This window comes from Papilio machaon, chromosome 8 (assembly GCF_912999745.1).
Source record: "Papilio machaon chromosome 8, ilPapMach1.1, whole genome shotgun sequence".
NCBI lineage: Eukaryota > Metazoa > Arthropoda > Insecta > Lepidoptera > Papilionidae > Papilio > Papilio machaon.
This window is the reverse complement of record NC_059993.1, coordinates 6,727,019-6,739,144: the sequence shown is the minus strand read 5'-3', so window position 1 is coordinate 6,739,144 and position 12,126 is coordinate 6,727,019. Positions and strand designations below refer to the sequence as shown.

General features: G+C 32.9%; 1 protein-coding gene across 1 annotated transcript in view; it reads right to left on the bottom strand.

Moving 5' to 3' along the window:
- Positions 1 to 681, bottom strand: part of LOC106720332 — a 153,381-nt gene extending 152,700 nt beyond the window's left edge. The window contains exon 1 of the mRNA XM_014514970.2: positions 226 to 681. Within this exon, the coding sequence (XP_014370456.1) occupies positions 226 to 322 (97 nt within the window). The 5' untranslated portion in view covers positions 323 to 681. The remainder of the gene's footprint in view (positions 1 to 225) is intronic.
- Between the last annotated feature and the right edge of the window lie 11,445 nt (positions 682 to 12,126).

Genomic DNA, 12,126 nt, shown 5'->3' with positions numbered 1-12,126 from the left:
CTTGATTTCATCAACTTACATATTTTGGGAATAGCCCAAAACAGTTTTGTTTATTCATTGGGTCATTCTAAATTCGTTTTCATATTACATTACAATTGAATTCAAACATCTTGAAGATTCTTAGCTCCATCGAAACCAGTTCGGAAGTTATCACACTTTGATATGTTTGCAATATTTTGTCGAGACTGTTGTAAAAGTAGTAGATAGCAGATAGTTGTTTATTACCTGATTCCTGCGCATTTTGCAGGTGATGTATGTGATGCAGGTGAGCGTAGTAGTGGTGATGGTGCAGGATGCACTCCAGGTCGGTGCAGTTCAACATGTTGACGGGGCGGGGTGGCCCGCGCGGCCGCTGCACACTTTCACAAAACTATTCCACTGACACTCGGACACGTATCGTTGTCACATCACGTTATCTCCTTGGACACCGGCGAGGTCCGGGCGCGGGGGGTCGGGTCCATTGGCGACGGCGCCGCTCCGTCTGTGAGTGTCAATGATTGCGGCCGGACTGCATCACGGTTAGACTTTCCAATGCTTCAAGCACTCATGTTTACGCGCGAGACGTATCATCACTGTTCGGTGTTCCGCGGCGATCGCACTGCGGTCGACTCGTGTGGGTTGTCGGGCGGACGTGCGCGCGCGCAACTGTTGCGGCGCTCGGGTGTACACTGAGCGGCGTGCGAGCGAGTGCCACCACTCCGGGCCTGGCCTCGGCTACCAGCCCTCGCTATCGCTGCACCTATTGCCCTCCCGAGGATAATGCCACGTTCGATGCCCGGTCCTCTTTATCACCTCAACATGGAAAAATATATTCCTCGCAGCGAGCTAATCGAAATCTATAAATATTGACGTCAGTCGATTTTTCTGCATTAGTTCATTAAAGGAATTTAGTAAAACAGTAAAAACAGTAAAATCGGAAATAAGTACATCAATATTTGGTATGTTATGACAGTCGCTAACGAGATTCGTTGAAAACAAAATAGTACAGCGCAAGTTTGCGGAAAAAAATGGGAAAAAATGAACAAATGAAATATCCGCAGTGCAGTTCCCAAGGTCGAGGGACCTGCTCGCCGTGAGTGCGGTACCTGCAGACGAACTTTCAAGCGAGCGGCGCGTGCGCACTTATTTTATTTATGCGCTAAGTAAATGCGTAGGCATTGTGACACAAAAAAAACTAAAACGGCCTTACAACTGTTACATTTGACATTGAATAGTATTATTCGAGTCATCTCACTTTCTTCATATGATCATTTAGTACGGAAAGTTGTTACGGTTATTTATATATGTGTATCGGTTGCATTGTGGCGTCACATAAGTGGTACGACATGTTTACGATATCGGCGAGGATTCTCGTCGGACTAACGGTTTTCTGCCACAGATCCTCGACTATGACCTCGAGCTTTTAGCGTATCACGAGGTCGACCGACTGAGAATTTTTACTAACTCTATTATCACATGATAAAAAGGAAGTTACATTATTTACTTGTAAGATACAAATGAAGGTAATAATAATACGAGTAATAACAAAGAGCAAAAATAATATCGACGGACCCTATGTAAATTCAAGCAACTCTTAAATATATGATTTTCATTTTATCTTTAGAGAAAAAGAACAACTTTCTTTTAAATTGAAACAATTAGACATAAATGCAATATCTCTTAACTTCACAATTTAGGGCGGTTCCCGAAGTAAAGTAAAAGTAATTTTTTGTCGAATCGCACGCTTTTCGATGCACATCTACCACACAACTGCAGCATGCATTAAATTCTTACAAGTAGATAATACTCTATGAAGCATAGAATACTTTATGCAGGAATTGCTAGTAACTTCACTCAGTACTACTCCCACGTAATTATTGTTAGTAATGTTATTTTACCTGGAAAATTTAACACACATTTGAGGTTATTTGGTATAAGGATATTTTCGTATTCGTATAAGGTACGTCGGGAAATTAAACCACGCTTTACCTGTAACTGCTATTAAAGATGTTTTACTTAAAAAATATTGGGAAATATTTGTGGACGTTACTGTCACTTAAGACATTTTACGTTGCTAATTGTATATCTAGACAGCTTAGGGAATATACAAGAAATAACGAATCATTACCTACAAGATTTTATGAACCAAAGGACTTAAATTACAAGAGACCTTTTGCAACAAAAATGTACGGCTCTGAAAACTAAATAAAGCACTAACATGTATTGGAAATTCCTACGATATGCAGACTTTTCACTATGACTCTGACTTAGTAAAAAATTATGGAATGATTAGAAGTTATTTAAGCACATTATAAAAATCAAATGTATATTTGCATATATATAATTGTTTGAGGAAAAAAAACAACAATATTTCAAAATATTTTTAACCTAGAAAATATAAGGAAAATTAAAACTGTTTAAATATAAATGATGTCTACGATAGACGGAAAAGATCATCTAAAGATTGGGGGTTGGATATGAAAAAACTCAATTTATTTCTTTTATTCTATTTTAATACCGCTACTATATCTATTGTATTAGGTAGATATTTGTAGAAAATTCAGAGCTTGTAGTTAAATGTTATGTTTAAAACTTGTCAACGGAATTAACTAAATTAAGAAAACAATTATTCAAGGGCTATTGTATTACTAATATAATATTAAACACTTACGTTGATGAAACAAAATCTATAACTGTTTACGTGACAACAAAAGACAAACGCGCATAACAAATGAAGTACTAACAATTACAAAACCGGATTGTTATTAATGAAGTTATAAATTAATAACTCAATAGTTTTATGTAGCTGTTTCTTGTAAAAACGAGGCATCCTTACATCCTTAAGCGAGAAATAGATGTCAACAACTAGCTATAAAAATATCAACCTTAAAGAGGTTATTATTTTAGATTAGTGCATTAGATTTGTTTGTCCGTCCTTATTATAATTTAAGAATATGCACTGACAAAACATTTGTATAAAGCATATTTCCCGTTCTCTGTCCATCTCATCTTACACTCAATGTTATCTTCTTACAATCTTCATCATCTTTTTCTAATTTCATTATGAAATAAAACTAGACTACGCATAAAATATAATGTGTACGAAAAAGTTTGTTTTGTTTATGATATTTTTACTGTAAATTAAAACAAAATACAAAGTTAAAAAATAAATCAAAAAATGAAATTAACAGTTGCCGCTGTTTAACAACAAAGATATAACGCGGGTGGCAACAATTATTAATAATAAAGGTGCGAGGCAGCTTCCTTGTGTCGCCGCAATTGGAAGGCTATGCCTCTGATGTCGTGGTAATTGTTTTTGCTTATGTATTCGCACAAAGGAACCTTCAGTGATTTATAGATGCCTCTGTTTTTCATTTAAAAACGGTTATGAATACGGGCAGATATGTATTTTATAAAATGTTTATGACTACAACTTCCATGAGAAAGAAAAAACTATTAATGCTCCAATCTGAAAAAAAAATCCTCAAATTAGTATCCTTGGTTTGGTAATATTTTTGGCTTAGTTTTTGGCACGTTATTCGGCTATATATCTTTCTTTATAATAAAGATTTTTAAAGATAAAAATAAAAGCCATTTGGAAAAGTTTAAGGATAAATATTAGTGGTCATAAATTAATAACTACATATTATATATCGCTAAGTAAATATTTATATACACATCTCAATATACATTTCTTAGAAGTACTTATTTACGGAAGTGGCGCATGATTTTAAAATTACTTTGCAAGCGATCATTATCAGGCGGATTAACTTTTCTTTTATTTTATTATCTTTATTTCTTATATATTCTTATATCTTATATATATATATATATATATATATATATATATATATATATATATATATATATATATATATATATATATATATATTGTGTTACTTAGCTGAATCTCTGTAAAACATTAATTGAAAAAAAAACTTTATATAATTATATCACATTTAAATCTGTGAAGATAATATTTAAATACAGGTTCCATTGAAAATTATGAATCACTAATAATGATGTTGTATTACTTTTACATAATAAAAAGTATTGAAAGTTCTCATCCAGTCTAACTACCAATAAAAAAACTCGTAAACTTTCTTTTTTTAACCTTTAATTCAATTATTATATGATGTAATCCTATTCTTGATGTATATTCTGCTAAAATTTAATCCACCGTTTGATAGCATTGTTTTTCCTTTTTAGTGTTCATTACGTTATAACAGCACAGACACTCATAACTTAACTTTACGTCTAAACGTACTTACGTATCCTGAAATAAAACGATAAATTTTAACTCCCATAAAAGCCTTCGCGGACAAAGTACTCACGAGTTTAAAAAACAAAGCTTAATTGTGCTTAATAAAGATTTTTGTTTTAAATTGAAAGCGCAACCAAAGCAATGTGGAAGTGACATTAATGTCAATTAAATTTGAACTTTCGACGAAGCATTTTAATCCGGATGCCGGAAATGTATACGAACATGCGTGCTTAGTGAGTGAGGTATGAATAGTCGTGATATTTTAAAGAAATTGAAGGACTCTCTTATATTAGAGTTAGTTACTGACATTATATAGATTACGTAACGACTAGGCGACGTAAAGTTTGAGAATCACCTGTCTATAGTTATCGATTCCAATTCTTCTTCTTCGTCGCTGCAGTCTTTTCAGACCGGTCGTGGTCATCAAGTATCGTTGACCCGCTGTACTAAGCGCCGCCACTCCTCCCTACTCTCTGCCTTTTTTGTACATTCGTGCAGGGGGACAGCTACATCCTCTCTAATCTGGTCGGTCCATCTCATGGGTGACCTCCAATTTCCCCTGCACCACCAAGCGCTCGATAGACTCGTCATGACGTCTGCAGACGATTAACGATTCCAATAATAGTAAGTAATTTATAAATGCCATTCGGTCTAACTGAATGAATGAAATAACAATGTATAAAAACAGTTATTTGGGTAAGAGATGATACCGGTAAAGAACCGATCCTTATATTAAACATTTGTAGCTATTTATGAATTCCTTGGAGTATAAAATTTTCTCAAATAAAAGTCTAATAATTTTCACAAAATAAAAATTATCTGAAGTGTAATTAATTAATTTGTGAAATCATTTTAACCTTAAAATATGATACAATAAGATTAATGAGTTTAATTAATCGTTTCTAGTCTCCTTATTACAAACAGTGCGTTGAATAAATGTGAATTTCGTATTCTTATAACAATCGATTCGCGTTTCGAATTAAACAAAACGTTATCTTACCACGGGGTTACGTAAGTTCACTCGTATTGCAACAGTCCCTCAGTTTCTCATACTTCTTGCACACCTCATGTCTTTCCTTATACATTTTAACAAGTATTTTGTGACGACGCTCATGTTAGCTTAAGTTATAAAAGGATACGCTATGCGTACTACGTAGTACCCGTTATAAGTTACCTGGCAAATCCTTTTATGGACGTTGCTGACAAGAAACTATAAAATTTTGCAGCCGTAAAAAGACGTTTATAAGATACTTTACAAATGAAATTTTTTGAATAACTAAAAAGGTTTCCCTTGTCATTGTTCATCTGTTCGTGTAATTTCCTTAGAAAGGGGTACAACAATTTGGCTTCATGTTTTAATATAATAATAACATGACCGCGGAGACTTCTAATGTTAGAATATTAAGATCATAAAAACAGAAAAATGATTGCTGTTTTACTGACTTCCGTTGATTTAGGTTGTCAAAGGTTAGTTTTGATTCAAGTCATCCTTACCTAGACAAAGCGTTCCACCGTTATTCCGTTATAACTTTTTTCGCAACTTCCTGCCTTATGTTTTCAATACAAAATTAATTCATATAAGTTTTCAAACATGAAAATATGAAAATATATAGTAAAATTTGAAAATATTTAATTTAATATTGTATAAATTTTGTACTCTAAGTAGCACAAAATTTATATAATACTAATGAAAGTAAACTATCATCAGAAAAACATCTGTATTTTAAATTTATCTCCACACTTACAATTTATAATATTAAATATTTTTACAAAATTGTACGTAGAAAGTATGTTATACTTAACAAATTCTCGTTTTAAATGGATAATATTTACATAAACCTTATTATGTCTTAACATATAGAATATGCAAAACTAATGGTTCTAAAATTTACGTATACTCGAACAATGAGACCTCTGAAACATGCCGCAATGTAAGTGAAAGGGCGAACGGAGGCTGAACTATAGAGTCAACTAAACAGTTATTTACTATCTCTATAATTATAATTCACTTACGTTAACCTTTGCCTTTAAAAAAAACAAACGTCATGGTCAAAATCTACCATCTTGGAATAGTATTTAGTCAAGTTCTAGTGAAAAGATACAGATTCATAAAGTTTACGTGACTGTGCAAGTCCATTAATTACAATTAACTATAAGCGACGTAATGACTTAATTAAGACATGGTAATATAAGTATTGTGACGTGTAATCTTACTAATATTATAAATGCGAATGTTTAGACGAATGGATAGATGTATGTTTGTTTGAAGGTATCTCCGGAACGGCTCAACGGATCTTGATGAAATTTGTCACAAATATAAAACATAGTCTGGAATAACACATAGGCCACTTATTACGTTTTTTTTAATTCCGCGCGACGGAGTTGCGGGCGATAGCTAGTATGAATATATTTTAAAATAAATTCATAAAATCTATTAAAACTTTTTAGTGACACGAGGTACATACATAAGTGTTCCAACTTTTTTATGTGTTTTTATATAATTAACAATAGTTCTTACTAACTTACTTCTCTTGAAGAAGCTGAGAGGTCGGTAATTTTCTTTGGGGATAATAATATTAGTAACATCAGGCTCAGTCTACGAATAAATTATATTCTGAATTTTAAGAAATTGTTCATGGTCCGTCGATTCAATTCGATATCATATTAAATTAAGTAAACAAATAAATTAACTTTGTATTAATTTCATTGCATTACATGTATAATATATAATGTTTTAGTATAGCACGTGAAATGGCAAATTGAAACAAACGGGCCGTTAAGCGAAGGCCACATGTTCTGTGCACGTTTCGAATTCCAATAAAAATGTAAAATGATATTCAGCACCTGGCCTTGATATTACCGCAGCTTCAGTTTGCACTGCCGACACATCTCAGTCTCTCCCTAGCTAGTAAATATTGGTGGAGTCTGCTTTGCTTATAAGAACCTTCTGCTTTGTTCTGTCATCGACATCTTCGTCTGGGCAGTCTTGCATGTCTTTCATCACTAAATCTATTTTTGTTTTGCAGTCGTCCAAAACAGCTTAAAACCTTAATTATTGTGATCTTTATTATTTGCTTCGAAAAAAGTGAGATAACACTATGATTTTATGGAGGTGTTTCAACAGTGAAAATCCACAGTACTACTGTAAAAGGTCATATATGTCTAAGAATGATCGAATATCTCCTCGTTCTAGTAGAGTCGAGGTCGGTCTGGATTTATAGTAAGGTCGTCAGTTGTAACTCGTAGCATGTGTCATCTGTAGGAAGTAACACCTAACATGATAATGACACTCGCTATTGAGGTCTTAAAATGTTCATTTTCCTCCATATTTAGGCAAGGTTGAATGTTTAAAGTATTTTAAGCAATTTGTTGATTTTTTTTTATAAAATAAGCTAGCGCTGGACCACAATCACACCTGATGTTAAGTGATGATGTGGTCAAAAGATAGTACTGAAAACTTCAACAATAACATAACTCACGGCCGTAACCCAAAGGGTTAGGCAGATACCACCACTACCAGTACTGAAATATTATGTCTTAGCTCGTATTATTATAAAATGTTCATTTGTCTCATTACTGAAGTCTGATTGAACACATCTTAAATTAAAATAAAGCTTTATTGAAATAGTATACTAAATGTAAACAACATAAGTTCTTAGTATTATAACTCTTACATAATCCTAGCGGTAACATAGTAACTTTAAAATCCAAGCACGTATTATACCATATGCAAAACTATACTTGTCCACGCTAACTTGCACAATAATCTTGACCGGTGCATTGTATGTATGACTGTGTGATCAACGTGTATAACGTGGATATAATATATGTGTGGTTGTTAAACAATGGATTCTAGCATAGATTACATCAATAAAAATATATTTTAAATTTCTAAAAAAAGCATATGACGTTAAGATGGCCTACATAGATTTTTTCATTTCGTGTTTAGGTTGATTTTACTATCCTAAGACATAAGTAAGTAAAATATAAAAGAACAAGTAGACCTGTTGTTTTATTTTGAGGTAGTTAGAGCGAATATTTTCTAAACAGTGGTAAGATTAATTGCGATTATGAAATCCTGAAAAGTATCACATTTTTATTATTTATTTGTTTAAATTATTTCACACTTTCAGTATACTTATTATTTCTTACATATTTAGCGTATCTGCTTTCTTGGAATTTTTCGTATACACATATTAGCATAGTTTTTGCTTTTTAGAGCTTTTATATTGGAGTCGTGAACATCTAAGTGTGATATATACGAACACTATTTGAGTCTGCCTTTGACATTGTCCGCGGACCCTCCTGCCATTGTGGCAGTTATCGTTCATTGAGTAATTGACTATACGTGGGTGACAGTGAGGGAGCGAAGATTACATTTGCACTCATGATTGTTATGTTCCAAATGAAGACCTTAACTTTGTAAATAAATGGTGTCTTTTAACAAAGTATATAACGAGAGAGAGAATGAGAACATCTGTTTATCAAGTTTTAATATTTTTTATTTAAGTATGTATGCAATAATATAATAAATCTTACATTCTCCACTAAATTGTAACTTTTATCGATGAAGGTCTGCCTTGTATAGTGATGTTCATTTGTTTATACACTGTCGTTAAAAAAACGGTCTCTTTATTTACTAGTTTAATTATCTCGAAAATTATGTGTAGCATAAATTATAATTATCAGAAATTACATTTAAGCCTTGATAGTTATAAGCGTTTAACAATGGATATCTATTGTCGGTTGCACAGAACCATGTTTTATTTTAAAATACACATCCTGTATTCATTTCTCAGTAAAATAATACTGTCTCCAAGATAAAAAGAAATATATATAGGGTGTAAGATTAAGGCAAAAAGGATAGAGACATTAAGAAGCAACGTCTTTTTCAAAAAAGCGGACAGAAATTTTCCGTCCGTGTGTTACTTCCCTGCTCAAGCATATTCAATAACATACGTGACAAAGAATGCCGCCCGCCGTGCATGGCTGAATTTATTATGAATATTGTTCCAATATAAAAAAAAACAATGTTGTAAACAAATTTGCAGCATATATGTGTATATATGCATTGTTTTGTACAGTATTCAATACGCATTAATCATCGTTGTCTTTTCCGTGGTAACTGGCATGCAGGTTATAAATTTACACATGCACGATGCATACTGGTCGTATGCGTATACACAGTTTATGTAGATTCGCATTTTACTCACACAAGCTCAAAATGAAATTTAAAAAACGCACGCACGCAATTCTTAAAAAATTTACATAACAACTTGTTCTACCTTATCAGGTGGACTGAGTCTCAGATGTGGTAACCCAAGACCACCTATGGTATTAATAGACTGTAAATAATGCGGCTTGGATATAAATATCAATTTCGCAATACATAAACATAGAAACATGTCGCGAAGATTATAAAATACGAGCGTGTGATTGCTTACGTAGATTTAATCTAGAACTAAGGAAAGATCATAACAAACACTGTAAAAACTGCTTTTAGAAAATGTGCAAAAATATTTCACACCACACATATTAACCTTATGACAACAAAATATACCTTTATATGATAACAATCGTCGATGTGAAAAATAAATATAACATCTAGTCTAGATTTCAAGGCAATATTGACGACTTCAAGTACAGCACATTTACAGTTCAAGTAGATTCAAGGTACAGAGTTATATTATTCTAAATAAAATGGATTAATAAATAATACGTCGTTATTATAATAATGACTCATGTTTACGGTGAAAAGGATAAACTTTCTACATAGAAATAACATTTGCAGTAGTTATTTCGAGGTTAAATTTGACATAATATTATTTATTTGTTATATCGTGTTTTATATTTGAGTTATTTCCTTGCATTCTATTATTATTTAATCATTACTTTTATTGCAGTATTTATTTGTACTTTATCATGAAAAAAGGTTGAACCAAGGAATTTTATCTGCGTCCTGCTTAGCTTTTTATTTTCAAATAATATTTCGCATTTTGATTGAAGTCCAGCTTCCTTTCTTTTCATTCTTTCAATTGTAAAGATATATAGATAATAATTTTATCGGAAATCTGTACTTTCATCAATACAAATCTTTACATCTTATACAGATTATACTTTTTAGAGAAATAAGACATGCTAAGAGATGCTAATTTGAATGTGAGATACTTCATTACGTTTGAGATATACCAATTTCACAGTGTAAATTGAATGAAGATCGTCCTCTGTACGCAATTTCACCGGCACATTAACAGCTTTTACGTTTAGTGCGTGTCCCGCGGCCGCGCAGGTGCGGACTCCCTTTATGGTTGTTCAATTAAATCGCGTTTGACCGATGCATTCGGTCATTAAACCTGTACACGTCCACAGTCGCGCTAGATGTGGATTTTCCTACCCGACCCACAAAATTAATATTAAGTATAACATTCCTTATTAGATATTAAACCTCCTTACGTTGACATTAACTTAATTAATGTCAACGTAAGGATTTATGTCAACTAAACATTCGATTATTACTGGCTGTTGCCTACGACTCCAAATATAATACCACTCTACATTACAATAATTAATTGCTATGTTACCAAGCTTTAAAAAACAGCCATATATTCTTACATACCATATAACGGATGGAACATGAGAATATTCTATCAGCCTTGAGTCTTAAAAACCGACTACCGCACATTTTTGTATACTTGTTTATCGAATACAGGACAAATATAATGCAACAAACAAAGTCGTGCCTTCCTCGACATTGACAAAACAAGGTGACATGGAATCGGTCAATCACATTTTATTAAAAAATAAACTCAATCTATTATACAAGGTCATCTCATTTCAAGAATAGAATAGAATAACTTTCTAATTAGACAACTTAATGTTAAATGCACTTATGTAAACTACATAAGTGCATTTTGTGTTTTTGTGTTTTGGTTTAACCCCAGGGAAATATTGTTTGGTAACCACGCCGCAAAATAATGATCACGCTTGAATTTACTTATGTTAATAGTAAAACTAACACAAGTCTTTAATTAATTCCCATTACGTTAAATTATTTATTTGATTACTATGGTTTTTGTTTATTGTAGTTTAAATTACCGATAATATTTTACTAGTTCCTGCAATTTTCTTGTCTTAAAGTTTGGGTTTTGAGTTATAGTAAGCTCCTACTTAATAATTTCAGTGTCAACTTGAAGTTGTTTTACCATCTTTATAATTAATTGTCACCACAATTAAATACAGCAGTGGTAATTACTCAGATCATTTCTTATCATATGAGTATCTGTATATCAGATAAGATGTGGACAGTTTTGTACGTATGTTAAATTCACAGATAAAAAGTTGTCGACTAACAGTGTACCTTTCTGAATCGTACTGAAAACATAAGGCTCTAGCCCCAAAGAGGCATGCATAGATATCGAGTGGTGTCAACATTTCCAATACGCAATGTTAGCAACTATTGATGAGATGCATTCTAACCAGAAATGAAAAAAATATTAACTACTACAAATTACTTGTTTCGTGGATATAACGTTACACAATTAATTAAAGTAAGAAACGATGCGACCAGCCTTGACATATCGCGTATCTCTATTTCATTCACGTAGTCTCTGAGTCTCAAGTCTGATGCGTGTCCCGTCATAATCGTTAAAGGAGATCGGCATCTGCCCAATTCTACGAGAACCAAAGGCTTAGGGCTGGTTTATAATGACAGCGGTTTCGTTTGAACGGACCCTTTTTTACTCACCACAATTCAACCTGTTCAAAAGCGATGCGCGATAAAAACAAAGCTTCAATTATTTCTCTTGGAAGACTCGAGACGGATTCTCGGACAAAACCAACGGTGAGAACGGATGCCCTTTTGCCAAGAGTACACTGACATCTAC